Source organism: Pimephales promelas, chromosome 4 (assembly GCF_988280905.1).
Source record: "Pimephales promelas chromosome 4, fPimPro1.hap1.1, whole genome shotgun sequence".
NCBI classification, from domain to species: Eukaryota; Metazoa; Chordata; class Actinopteri; order Cypriniformes; family Leuciscidae; genus Pimephales; species Pimephales promelas.
The window spans coordinates 34,742,083-34,756,308 of record NC_142772.1 but is presented as its reverse complement, the minus strand read 5'-3'; the positions used below and the strand labels follow the sequence as shown (position 1 = coordinate 34,756,308).

At 37.2% G+C, this 14,226-nt stretch overlaps 1 protein-coding gene across 6 annotated transcripts in view; it reads left to right on the top strand.

Moving 5' to 3' along the window:
- The window catches only part of nsmfb (NMDA receptor synaptonuclear signaling and neuronal migration factor b), a 117,384-nt gene that overhangs the window by 10,624 nt on the left and 92,534 nt on the right, over positions 1-14,226 (top strand). For 4 of the 6 annotated variants that reach the window (XR_016168355.1, XR_016168354.1, XR_016168357.1 and 1 more), the window contains exons 5-13: positions 4,018-4,086; positions 9,674-9,726; positions 10,120-10,209; positions 11,424-11,551; positions 11,706-11,789; positions 12,118-12,151; positions 12,312-12,382; positions 12,501-12,580; positions 13,843-13,945. Coding sequence is in view for 2 of the 6 variants with exons in the window: in XM_089130346.1 (XP_088986472.1) it covers positions 4,018-4,086; positions 9,674-9,726; positions 10,120-10,209; positions 11,424-11,551; positions 11,706-11,789; positions 12,118-12,151; positions 12,312-12,382; positions 12,501-12,580; positions 13,843-13,945 (712 nt within the window). In the remaining 4 variants the exon portion in view is untranslated. The remainder of the gene's footprint in view (positions 1-4,017; positions 4,087-9,673; positions 9,727-10,119; positions 10,210-11,423; positions 11,552-11,705; positions 11,790-12,117; positions 12,152-12,311; positions 12,383-12,500; positions 12,581-13,842; positions 13,946-14,226) is intronic. The other 2 variants (XR_016168356.1, XM_039659596.2) reach the window with 1 other exon arrangement.

Here is a 14,226-nt window from a genome sequence, read left to right as displayed (position 1 = left end):
TTTTTTCTTTTCGCCTTCTTCTGTCACTTACTCACTCTCTTCCTTTTGTTTCTGCCTCTTTTTCTTCATCTTTCAATTTTCTTTCCATTTGTTTCCTTTCCTCTCTCTTTGCTGTCTTTGTTCTATTCCTTTTACTTTTCTTCTTTTTTCCGTTTGCTTATTTCCTCTCCTCTGTCCATTACTTTTTCTTTGCATTTCTTTCTCTTTCTTTGTCATCTTGATTCTCTTTTTTCCTCTTCATTTTCCCTTATTCTCTCTTCCTCTTTCTTTTTCCCAACCTTCTCTCACTTTCTTTCTCATTCTCTTTCCATTTATCTGTTCCTTCCATTTCACCCTTTGCCTTTTTTGTTTTCTCCTTTGTCCTCTTCCTAGCTCTTTTTCTTTCCCATCCTGTCATCTTTTTCTTTCTCTCCCTCTTTCTCTTTCGTTTATTCTTCAAATTTTGAGTCGAGTGAATTCAGGCTTCATTCTGTGCACAGACGCTCTCGCTCAGTTTGACTGCTTAATTATCACCTGTCGGGCAGAAGTCTTAATCACAGAGCCCACTGGCTGAGCCCCCCCACTGGGGTGCAGTCCATCTCCCTCCAGCCGACATGCATCTCCCCCTCAACCTACTGTAACTCTGCTCTCCTACCCACTCTCTAAGTCCAACTAAGCTCTCTCTGCAACTACTAAATTCTTGTTGTCTCCTTTTCCTGTTTTCTAATTAACACGTTCACTTTATAACCATTTGAAATTGTGTGAAATGTTTGGCTTTAGAGCTGTGATTTGACTATAATAGGTCATGATAAAGGACTTGGTGATCCTTTCATGAGACCTAGCTGACACAGTGTTTATATTTGAAAGACACTCTATTTCCTGTATACCTTTCCTTTTTTACTTTTCATGTGTTTTCTTGTGATGGTTAAAGCACTGTTCTCTCTTTTCACTTTTACTTTTTTTTGCTTCTCCTTGGCTCTAAAGAATATCGTGAGTATTCCTTTCTCATTAGCCCACTGTTTTAAAAAGTCAACACTCCGCTCCATCCCCACCCTCTGCTCCTCTGTGCTGCCACCTCTCCTTGTCCTGTGTTAACTCTCACTCCACCATCATTGGACAGAGTGTTTGAAGTTATGGAGGAACTCTTGTCTCATACAGCACAAATAAAGTTACAAAATAAAGAAATTCATACAGTTCCAGAATTTAAATATTTAGGATTAGTCTTAGATCCTCAACTTAAATTTGAAAAACATATAAAGAAAATCCAGAAAACATTACAAAGTAATCTCAATTGTCTTAAATTAATTAGAAGCTACATTCCAAGCCAGGCAGCCTTAATGTACATACATGCTATGATATTTTCTCACATATCATATTGCATGACATCATGGGCACAAGCAGCTCCCACTGCAATCAAACGCATAAAATCTTTATATAATAGAGCAATAAAACTTTTGGATAAAAAAACATTAAGTTATCATCATTGCAGCATCTTTAAGAAATATAATTTAATGAATTTTGATAGTTTTATGAAATTTTCCTTTCTTAAACTAATTTATAAGTGCATTAATAATATAGCACCTGAGCCACTAAGTACATTTATTGTGAGACAGGACAACATCCGAGTCACTAGGAGCTCCACAAATCTTGACTGTAAAATATCATACTGCAGGACCATTTTTGGACAGACGACCTTCTCTGTAAAGAGTTCTAAACTCTGGAACTCTTTACCTTTTGAAGTCAAGACTGTGTCAGACTTTAAGATGTTCAGTTCCAGGCTGAAAATTGGTTAAAAATAAACCAAAACTGTACTCATTTTAACTACATTTAATTATTAGAGTTGTATATGATATGTATGTATGCTTATTAGTATTTTTATTTTTTTTTATTTTTTTTTATTATTGGAGTAGCTAATCATGTAAATTTTATTGTGTATAAAAGCCCTTCCAGGGACAGGAGTTGAAAATTAGCTATAGCTATAAACTTTATATGCAACACTTCAGTGACATGCTTGATCTTGACACTATGTTTGTTTGCATTGTCCCTGTCAAATAAATAAATAAATAAATAAATAAAAAAATAATGCTCATGATATACCAATATCAGTCATCACTACTCACATCTCACCTGCTGTGTTGGAGAAAGACCTAGAAAGCCTTACTGTTCATTCCTAACATTCTAAACTCTTAGGCGACTGATCTGGATAAAAGTGCAGGAATCCAACAGCAGTATGTGGAGTAAAGTTGAACTCGACTAAGACTGAATTCAACCTAACTCAAATGAAATTCTAAATGTATTTTAAGGCAACCAATGCAACGTGGCACATATCCATAACATATAAACAGTGTTTCATGTTAACATGCTAATTTTAAAGGCAACTTTTGGCCCTCTCGCAGTGTAAAAAAAAACAACAACCTATATGCATTTTGTGGAAGAAAATTCTTTGGTTGTGCTTTTGGCTCCGTGTGACTGCAGATCAATATGGTGCTCTTAAAACATGTACTATTAGGCTTAAGAGATATCACCAGTGTAGATGAAAATAATCTCAACCTGACTAGCTGAAGAAGTTACTGTAGCTATACCCTTTAATAGACACGGTACTTCATTGAAAATATATTCCAACACAGCGCTACAACAACCAATTATGAAAAGAGCCTTTATAAAAGATAATGCTTTACATTGATCTCAATTAGAGAGCTACATGTGAAAATGTACCTGTTCAATAAAATACCTTTATTCACCTGTTGAGAAATAAAAATGCCATCTCCGCATCCCTTTTACAATATTTCGAATACCTCAGTTCTCGCAATCTCCGAAAAGCCAAATTAATGTTGATTCTTGTTTTATTACACGATCTGTCATGTTCTCTTTTTGCCAGCAGACCTTCCTCTGATTACCTGGAGGTTGAAGATTTAGCATACTTCATGTCAAACTTTCTCGCTTGTTGTGAAAACTCACCTATGCCACTTCCACACCATACCCGCATCAAAGTAGGACCAACTTTTCTCTATTTATGGATATGACGAGACACGAAAACCATCCGGCTAGGTCTAATATATAAATGCTTATAATAGGCTTACCAAGGGATTGATGATGTATTGATTCAAATTGTGCTAATTAAAAAAAAAAAAATACAAAGTAAAACTGTAATGTATGAAAAATACAATGTCAATTATTTATCAGTACTTTTTGATATTGAATGAAATATATTTATCATCTTCATCTGCAATGCAGCCTTAAATTGCATCTAAAAACAAGGTATCTTAGAGAGAGCGGAATAATGAACTATAGAAATAGCTTCCGTGTCGGGAGCCTGGCTACGGTCTTCTAAAATAAGATCTAGGTAGACTGTTGACTAGATTTTGGAACAAAGCTTGTATTTTGACTATAATGCGTGGTATATATTTTAACAAACTTGAAAAAGTTGTAGACTGTCCCTGTTAGGAGCAATATGGTGATTGCTGCCATCACTGTTGAATATTGCATGCAAAATATACAAATATAGCCCAAGTATACCCCAGAAAAGTCACTCATCAAGATTTGCACGCAGTGTTCCAAGACCGTCGCCAATCTGTCAAGGCTCTGAAGGATATCAGGATGCAGTCACATGGACACATCCTATATATGCAATTAAATGCACACATGCGCTGTCAGAAAGTAGCTTCTGGCCTGTCATTAACCTCATCTACTGGAGACAGGAGTTTGATTTAACATAAACTGTCAGTGATGATGGCTATATCTTCTGTCACCCTGTCAAAAACAATAGAAGCTGCTAGATATGATAACCACTCCCACACAGATGTTACAGATTTCTGTGAATTGATCCTCTGTGCTGGTTGGTGACTGAGTGTCTGTTACACTTGACTTTGCTGTGGTCGTAGTGTTTAGTTCGTGAACGTGCGTGTAGTCGTGTCCCTTTAACCTGTGGGTGGTGATCAGCTCCTGTTGTGGTTTGAACCTTTCTGTGGCCACTCTAGACTTTTCCCTTTGCACCGCTCTCTGTACACACACCTATAACACTGTGACCGGTCCCAGCAGGGCGTTCCGTGGAATTGCAGAGAGAAAAAGGAGGAAAAGAGAGCAAGAGGCCACCGCACTGATGGAGAGGTACTGTCTAATGCCCCTAATGTCCTGTCACGGCCCTTCCCAAAACACACACACACACACACGTAGAGTGAGAAAGCGGAAAAATTGTGTTTTGTGTTGTCCTGTGTTACTGTAATATTATGGTGTGTGTATCACATCAGATCTTTATCCGGCATACTACACATGAAGAGAGCTGTTTCCTCTTTTGCATACTTCCCTGTGGAGTTGTGATACTACTGTAGGTTTATCAAGCAGAAAGCCAGCTTTTTATTGATCTAAACCCAGAGAGTTCTGCAGAAGCCAGTTTCTACGCTAGAGTAAAAAATAAAACCAGTTATTGTGAGATGAAGTTTAAAATAGGAAAAAGAATATTATTTTAAAGAAATTATTATTCAGCAAGGTTGTATTAAATTAAATTGCTGTTAGCCACCCCAATATAAGTGATTTCCGGTTTAAGTCAAGTCAAGTCAAGTCACATTTATTTATATAGCGCTTTTCACAATACAGATTGTATCAAAGCAGCTTCACACTGATAACATGAAAGTAGCACAACACAGATCAACAACATTGCTAAACACTAAATAATCCCAACTGAGCAAGCTCAAAGCAAGCCAAAAGCAAGGCGACAGTGGCAAGGAACCAAAACTCCATCAGATTGGATGGAGAAAAAACCTTGGGAGAACCCAGGCTCAGTCAGGGGCCAGTTCTCCTCTGGCTTACATTCATATTGTTTAAATATAAATATTAAATATAAATATTGTTTATGAATAAAACGGCGCCATAACATATCGCAGGCGTTGAGTCGTCTCTTCACAGGCGTTGAGTCGTCTCATCACAGGCGTTGGGGCATCCGAAATCCCCGTGAGAGGCTGGACACAAAACTGGACCTAACGAACGCCATTTTTCTCGGTACAAGCGTCCCGAGATAACAGCAGAAAGGCAGATGGGAAATAATTAGCATAGCTGATGTTCATAATGATATTCCGTTATAACTCACAAACTCTCCGTAACCTGAACTCTCCGCAACCCAACCATACGCGCCGACCCGTTTGTCTAAAAGGCTGTTGAGCCCCACTGGTGCGTTAAGCAGTTTCAGTGGCAAACGGTTCCGTATGGCATAACAGAGGACTAGAAGGTAAGCATTATGTGAAAGGTTTACTGCCTTTAAATTAAAGCAAAGCCTGATGCATGCACAGACGCACGCAAAGCACATGGGTTTGTGTGTGTGTGTGTTTCTCTCTGTGTTTGGCTGCTTAGATCAATAGGTCAGTCGAATAACCAAAGGTGCAGTATCTGGAGTGTGTCAATCGATACAGCTGACAACTGAACGCTTTCGGAATTTCACTTACATAGGCTAGTGTCACAATTTAACTCAAGTCTAGTGTCACACAGGACAATAATGCCATCTGCACCATGAATAACTCAACAGCAAATCTCATTCCACCTAGTTGAGTTGGCTTACATATTTAAAAACTTTTGTTCACCTAATCATCAAAAAAGTCTTCCCAGCATGATGCAGAATTGCTAGAGAACTAATGGACATTTTCACCTAAAAGGACAAATTAAAGGACAGATATGGTTTTCATCTTCCCAGCAAATGTGTAACCGAGTTCAGCTCCTCTTTTATTTTACAGATCAGACTGTGAATCTAGCTTTTAGTGTTTTCCAGTGATCCCATGACGCTGCTCAACAACATTACTGTAGAAGCCTCTGACTGTGGGAAGGTTGCAGATAATTGGTTGCATCCATTAGGATTACAAAACAACCGCGCATGAAAGGTTTAGTTCACTCAAAAATGAAAATTATGCCATCATTTACTCACTTTTTTGTCTTTCAAAACCTTTAAGAGTGTCTTTCTTCCGTCATACAGTTTTATAATAATAATAATAATGACTTGGTCCAAAATTTTGCCACTTGGTGACAAAATCCTTTAATGCATTCATATCCATTTGATTTGTGTGCTGCATTCAAAGTCGTTTACTAATACAGCTTTGTGTGTGATGGGCAGACCAACATTTAAGCTTATTTATTTACTAATAATTACTCTGAGATGTTAACCTACTGTAACTAAATACTTTGTCTGTAAGTTGACTTCACAGTTGAATTAGACCAGTTCAATTAGTGAACACATCATTCTGCTTTGTGATTCATTCACAAATCAGAATATCTTGAACACATCAAAGAGAGGTAGGGTATGCCTTTTTATCATTTTGAAGCTTGACAGCCCCAATTCTCATTTTTGAGAAAAATCTTCAAAACAGTTTCTATGTTCCATAAAGTAACATGGGTTTGGAACAACATGAGGGTGAGTAAATCATGACAGCATTTTCAGTGAACTATTCATTGCAGCTCATAGTAGTTTTAATTGTACTGAGTTTCATCAGATAAAAAAAAGTAGAACAATTCTCTAAATCTTCTGGCACAGTCGTTTTATTTGAGCTGTTTCTGTTGTTCCAATTTTTAATGGATGTGCTTTTTAAGAAATGTGTTACAGTATGTTATATTCTTAAATTATTCATAAAAGCAATCGAAATATATATATTTCTCTGAAGATCAACGTGTCAAAATCCGGCGACTGACTGATCACTCTATTTTCAGCTCGCTCACACATGAGGATTAAGATCGTTAGAGCGTCTAATTAACAATGATTCTCATAGTTCTCTTGATACGCGCTTCTATTTTTGAAACTTGATGAAGATCTGCACACTTTCCCTCTCAGCCGGCACATTGACGTTGACAGCAGTTTAGAAGGCTGTCAACAAGACGGACATAAGGAGAAAAGCGGTTCTGACAACTATACAGATGCACTGTCACCATGCTCTTTGTACTGTAGGCATCTCAAATATAACAGTGATATTAAACAAAGCCCTTTTCTCTTTTGTTGGTGAATTTGATTAGAGGCTCATAGAGGCACAGGTACAGTACATGCTGTAAAAAATGTCCTCTGCTACGCATACTGCAAGAAAATTAGTTTTTACTGCAGTATATTTTACTGGTTTAGGTCCTTGTGCTTCTTTCTAATATTGTGGTGTTGTGCAACTGCATCATGACTGCAGAAACAAAATGCTTACTCTACACTGTGGCCATCGGTAAGCCAAATTGCCTCATTATTACATGCCTGACCCAGCTCTCTTTTATTTTAAAGGCTCCACATTGAGTATGTGAACTGCTCTATTACTTTTTGGCAAATGAGGAAAGACCACCTACCTCTCCACGACTTACTCTACAATACTACACTACGGTGTAACCATGGTGACATGATGCACTGAGAACAAGTGTAGAGTGCTAATGAGAGTAGGAAGGCTGTCAGTGTTGAAGGAGTGGGTCAACTGAACTTGCTTTCATTCTCTGATGAGGCAGTTTGTAGTAGTCAATTTTCTGTGTGCGATTTTTCGAAGTCCCCAGAACTCAGTAATAAAAAAACATATTGCAAAAACAATACACAATTTTACTGTGCTTCATGACGTTATTCATATTGTTTGCAAGGTTTATTGCACTAACACGTACCCAGAGGTGAATGTAAGACTGTGTCTGAAATCATATACTGTATAGTAGGCACTACATTTGGTTTGAAATTTACTTTGACTGTTAAAAAAGTACATAGTTCTATATAGTATGAATGAAATTTCAGACATACTTCATCCATTGCTTCCTTGCCATTCACAAATCATATCCCGTGGCGCCATGGGATAGTAAAGTGCCCATCAGATGCACACTTTAGAATCTCGACGGAAGTTGTACAGGTCATCCGGTGCTTTTCATCTACAATTTTATGAATATTATGATTTCGGACATACTACTCGGCTCACATACTGTACCATATAGTATGGAAGTTGGTAATTTAATGTTTCACGGGCCAATACAGTGTTTATACTGACATCTATCTGCATGGATGTTACATCACACAAAATCAAATGTATTTGGTTACCAATGCTGTTGTAAAAATACCTTATTTACCCTGTTTTTTTTTCCACCCATAAAGAAGAGTAGTATTTGACAGATCATGTAATCTCACAAATTGTTGGCCTCCATGAGGCGGCGACCTGCAGAATAAAACAGATTTTACTTGGCCATTGACTTTACTAGAGTAATTTCTCTAGTTTATTTTCATATTTATATTCACAATTTTAAACATACAGTATATTCAAAAGTAGTAAGACTTTTAAGTGGAAAAAAAAAAGCTCATTTGGTGCACGTTTAAGTTAGAAGATTTCAGATTTCTATTATGTTCATTTAAAGTCAGTATGAAACCAAGGGAAAATTCCAAACTGTGTTTTTGCACTCTCGGGAGGGGAAGCCATTTGTAGGAGCGTTCCAAACGAAAGTTAACAACTGAATCCCTTCACGAAGACCCCTTCCACTAGTTTGTTAGTGAAGGAAACATGAAGTGGTCACGTCAAGGAAGTAATTTAATATTTGATGGTCATGTTCTGCTATTCAGAGTGAGTAAGGCATAGGGATGCTCACTTCCGATTGGACGTATGAAGCAGCTTCAAGATGTTGGAAATGCGATTTTCGTGTTTAAAAAGTAACTACATAAGAGACGGAAAGATGCAGATTTCCATACATTATTTAAGGTTATTTTTATCCGTTACTATATTGATATATGAACTGATGTTGTCAAGTAAGCTTGATGCTTTCCCCGTAGCGAACGTGTACTCTAAACTGTAGTCTACAGGTGCTGCACTGCTACAGTAGTTGACTGCTGCTCATTTTCCCCCTAGAATAACTTATGTTAACAACAACACTTTAGAAAATGTAATTCTTTTGTGGATCCTCTTGATCTGCTTTCTCCATGTTTCTTTGACTAACTGAATCTCAGTGCCTCAGTCTCACGCACGCTGCTCGCGAAATAACCATATTCGACATACAGTATTTAACTTTTATCCATTGTTGGCACAACTCCTCCAGACAATCTATCAGGGTACATAGTGTCTGATTTACAAATGCCGTGGGCGTATCGCTTCAACATCTTGCTTGGAGTCAATGTTTGATGGACCTGCTCACATAGTAACGGTTGCTATGATGTGTGATTGGACAATGGCTGTTTTTGGGGGAGGGGTCAACGAAAGGTCAATTGCTGTGGTCTCATGTGAGTGACAGTTTGATGGAAAGAAGGAATTATTGTCCTGAAGAGTCAGATGAGTGAGGGGAAGTTATTTTGATTGAAGAGAGGGCACATGATGACCAACAAACTTGCACAGATAAATTATTTACAATAAACAGTGGAATATTCCATAAAATATAAGAAATGTCCATTTAGATTTCTTGGTGACTTTAAGCTAAAAGATCAAACAGTGAGCTTAAATATCTGAACATACTGACACACAGATTGTAAATGTGTTTCTGAAGCGGTGTCAAACTGGGACAAACTGTTTATGTTTGCCTATTTTTTGAGGACTGGAGATTTGTTTGGAGTGCACTGAGCTTGTTGTATAACTTCAAACACTCGTCCCTGTCCGTAATCTGCCATGCTTGTTTGAAAGTGTGTTTAACATTTCCATTTTTGTCTCCTTTTACTCCATTTCCCATTCTACTTGTGTTTTCCCCCTCTCATCTTATACCTCTTTCCAATCTACTTTGCTTCTTAAAATCCTTTCTATCCCAGAAACTTCCGGAAACATTTGAGGATGGTGGGCAGCAGGAAGGTGAAGACCCAGAGTGAGTAATGTGTGCAAATTTTGTGATTTTTTTCAATGCAGATATGTGAACATGCCATTGCTTGATAATAATTCATGGTGTCAGATGAATTATTTTCAGGGGTCACAGATGCTTCAGTCATCTGGTCACAAGGATGAAACCGATGCGCTTGTCTGATATACAACTAGCAATGTGAATTAGTTTCTGAATACCTTGCCTCTCTCTTATCAAGAAGTGTTAACAGTATACAGAGTGAAATTGGTTCTAATATTTAGAAGTAGTCAGCCTAAAGTCGAGAAATCCTCAAACATGTCACATCCCAACCTCAGACAAGAGCCCAGAGTGTGTGTGTGTGTGTGTGTGTGTGTTGAAGAGCAGTGTGTGTGATGCTTTCCTCCTCCGCTTTGTTATTAGCATTTGCTGATCGCAAAGCGAAGAGTTTCAGCCGCTCCTGGAGTGACCCTACACCCGTCAAGCCTGACTCTCTCCATGACTCCAGAGACAGTGAGTCCACACACACACACACACACACACACACACACAGAGAAAGACACACACAGCCATGGTGTATCATTTTCTGATTTAAGTACATGTATTGGTCACCCACACAAAACATTCATATACAAATCTTATGATGCCTGTCAAGATCATGTCCTAGTCTTATTTAAACGTAACTTTAAACATAACAATTACAAACATGTTTTCTGTTTGATATTTCTGTTTTTGCCAACTATTATGCTATCATGTTTATATTTTTAAAGACACTTAACTTTCGAAAGTCTGGGGCTGGTAAATATTTTGTCTATCTAGTATCATGCTCACCAATACAATGCTACATTTATTTGATTAAAAATACGTACAGTGAAAAAGTAACATTGTGAAATGTTATTATAATTTTAAGTAATGTTTTTTTCTACTTAAATACTTTTTAAAATTAAATGTATTGCTCTGGTGGCAAAGCTGAATTTTCAGTCTTCAGTGTCGCACGGTTCTTCAGAAATCATTCTAATATGATGATATGGTGCTCAAGAAACATATCTTATTATTATCAATGTTGAAAACCATTGTGCTGCTTAATTTTGGGGCTTTAAAAAATAATAATAATAATTTAGGATTCTTTGATGAATAGAAAGTTCAAAAGTACAGCATTTATTTAAAATAGAAATCGTTTGTAACATTATGAATGTATTTACTGTCACTTTTGATCAATTTAATGAATCCTTGCTGAAATCTTACTAACCCCAAACTTTTGTAGTACATTTTATACATTTACAGTAATAACTGCCATTTTTCATTTATTTTTTTATTATGAGAATATGATTTTTTGGTGGCAGAATTTAATGTCTTAAATTTCAGGAATTAAAAAAAAATCTTAAATATGAAATTGACATGTTCTCTAGAGGCATCCATTTGTGCATTGTGCAAAATTCGTACATTGTGCTATTCATCGTCATCAGCATCTGTGCATGTGTAAAATGTCTGTTAACCACAGATGTACTTTGATGTCTATATGTGTGCTTTCTCTTTGTGTCCTATATGGCACTAAATGCATTGTTTTGTAAGACTTTCTCCTCACATACAAGCAGGAGAGGTCATGTTAGAACGACTAACCTCTCAGACATGAAGATTTTTGTACATAGAACCTGGCATCTCATTGGTTGTTTACTTGCTTGTGTTTTGTTGTGTTTCTGTGTATTTGCATATTACCTTTTCCCCAGGTGGAGACCTCCAGGCGTCGTCTGGCAATCTGGATGAAGAAAACTGTGATGATGTCGACTGGGAGGAAGAGAGAGAGTCAGAAAGAGCAGCCTGCGAGGGTGATGACTTCATCCCACCCAAAATTATGGTACCTAAATATTTCAATCACCCTCATCCATTTTGATATGAGCCAACTGCCTTATGAACTCATCATCAATTTCTCATTAAATGTAGTGCACCTTTTTGATCATCGACGGGCTCATTAATATGCATGTGTTTTATTCATCCTTGTTTTTGAACAGCTTATTTCATCAAAAGTACCAAAGGCCGAGTATGTTCCCGACATAATCCGCCGGGACGACCCCTCCATAATCCCCATTCTCTATGTGAGTATAGTTTAATGATGCAGTCATACACAGGATCAAAGAGCATCAAAGTTTTGTTTATTTGTATAAAGCTCCTTGTGTTAAGCACCGCTAATGATGTCTGCCAGTCAGCTCTCGCATGCAAGTTTTAGTAGTGCAAATCATCATTGTTCGAGATTGCAGATAACTGCTTTGTAATGCCAAGCTATTGATTTAGCCCATATATTATGCTTAAGTTATGTTCAAATAAATATGTGACGTAATATTTACCAACTGATAATTCCTGTCTCAGATTTATGCCGTTTTTGTTGTTGTTGTTGTTCATGCTGGCCCTGTATTCTGCTTGCAGGATCATGAACATGCCACCTTCGATGATATACTAGGTACGTGTTAATTGGCCAGACACTTTTTTTTTCTATGCCTAATGTTTACTCCTGCTGTTTGTTTACTATGAAAAAACTGGGCTGTAATTTCATATGATCCCTTGCTGCCTCCCTCTCCACTTCTGTGCTATCTGTCTTTTCTCATCTCTCTTCTCTTCAGAGGAGATTGAAAAGAAACTCACCGCCTACAGAAAAGGCTGCAAAATCTGGAACATGCTCATCTTCTGTCAGGTTTGTAAAAAGATATGTGTGTGATAATTTGCATATCTTGCTTTTTCACAAGTGTGCATGTGGAGTATTTATGTGCATGTTATTTTCCACTGCATAATTGGCTCTCTTTATTCTCCAGGGAGGTCCAGGTCATCTCTACCTACTGAAGAACAAAGTGGCCACATTTGCTAAAGTAGAGAAGGAGGAGGACATGATACAGTGAGTTTACATTCACAAAACAGTTCTGTATCTTTTTTCTATTTGTAATAGCGATACACAATGTAATAAACAATCAAACAAACAAACAAAAAAACTGAGATTACAATGGTGTCTCCCACAATGAATTCAGGGATGCTAAAATGCTTCACAGATTTACAAACCTGTTGTCAACATACTGTAAGCGAAACTTTAAGGTCTCTCTTCGGTATTTCCGCCAAAATAAAAGCTCTGTGGTTTATCGTAAAAGAGGTAAAAGAAGTAATGCACAGTATTTGATTACACTTTATTTCATTAGTATTAGTATTATTAGACTTTAGTAAACTGTTAGTTTAGGGTTCAGGTTAGTAGAATAATTCGACATGTAGTTGCAAAGCTACTTAAGCCGCGTTTCCACCGCAATTACCAGGAACTATTTGTCCCTGGAACTTTTTTCATAGGAACTTTTTTTGCCTCAGACTGCTTGCTTACTGCGTTTAAATGCGTAAATGTTAAATGTGGGCGGGAAGATAGTGACGTTGAACTGCGTGCGACTGCTCCTCCCAATCTGCGTGTTTGTTTTGAGTGCAAAACTGCAGAAAAGTGACATCCAAAGCGTATTCAAAAAGCTTGTAATGCTAGATATAAAAGTAGACGTTTGTTATCAGATGGAAACGCAGCTTTATAGTCAGTTCAACATCTGTTGGGGGCGCATCAAAATAAAGTGATCGCGGATATTAAGCAGACACTCTACTAATACTCTAATTGCAAAGTTGCAAAATACTCTAGTTGCAAAGTTACTTTTAGTTAGTAGAATGTCTAAAGTGGAACATCAAAATGGTATAAAACAAATAACATGGACATGGTAAGGGGAGTCACATCTTCATCACCTTTTTTACCCTTGATGAGTTTGCATGCTTGTTAATTAAATCTGAAAAATTGCCTTTTGGTCCACTCCTGTTGTGTCATTTTCTATTTGCAGTGTATGACAACTAGAATGCTCCCATTATAATCAACAACCCACAAGATGGTGGAAATACAGGATATTATTAATTCAAAATTTCAATGATTGTTAATCACGCTGCAAAGAGGACCTCTTTATGTACTGATAAATCATTCAAGATCTCTGCTCAGTTTATTTTGTGCAGCTTACTTGAAGATGGCGTTCTGTTGCAAAATATATATTTTCTAATGTCAATTCAATGAAATTTACAATATCAAGATTATCAACTGTTAAAAATCATGTAACCCAACCTTTGTGATAATTCTGAGCTTTTTGTGTGCAGGTTCTGGAAGAGACTTGGCAGATTCATGAGTTTATTAAATCCTGAGCCCAACCTCATCCACATTATGGGCTGCTATGTGCTCGGCAATGCTAATGGAGAAAAGGTAGATAATGTCTACTCCCCTTCTTTGTGTTTTAACCACTGTTTCATTACATAGGATTTTTATCATAAAGACAATTCAGGAAATTATGAGTGAGAGATAGAGGGGAATTGAATGAATATTCAGTCTATAGATAGAAAGATTATAGTCTTTTTCTAGATTATAGACTATATTACATTTTATAGTCTGTATATCAGTCTTACCCTTTATATTCATGTTAAATTATATGGGTTTTAGCACGTTTGCAGAGCTGACACGACTGCCCACCCTCATTCTTCCATGTG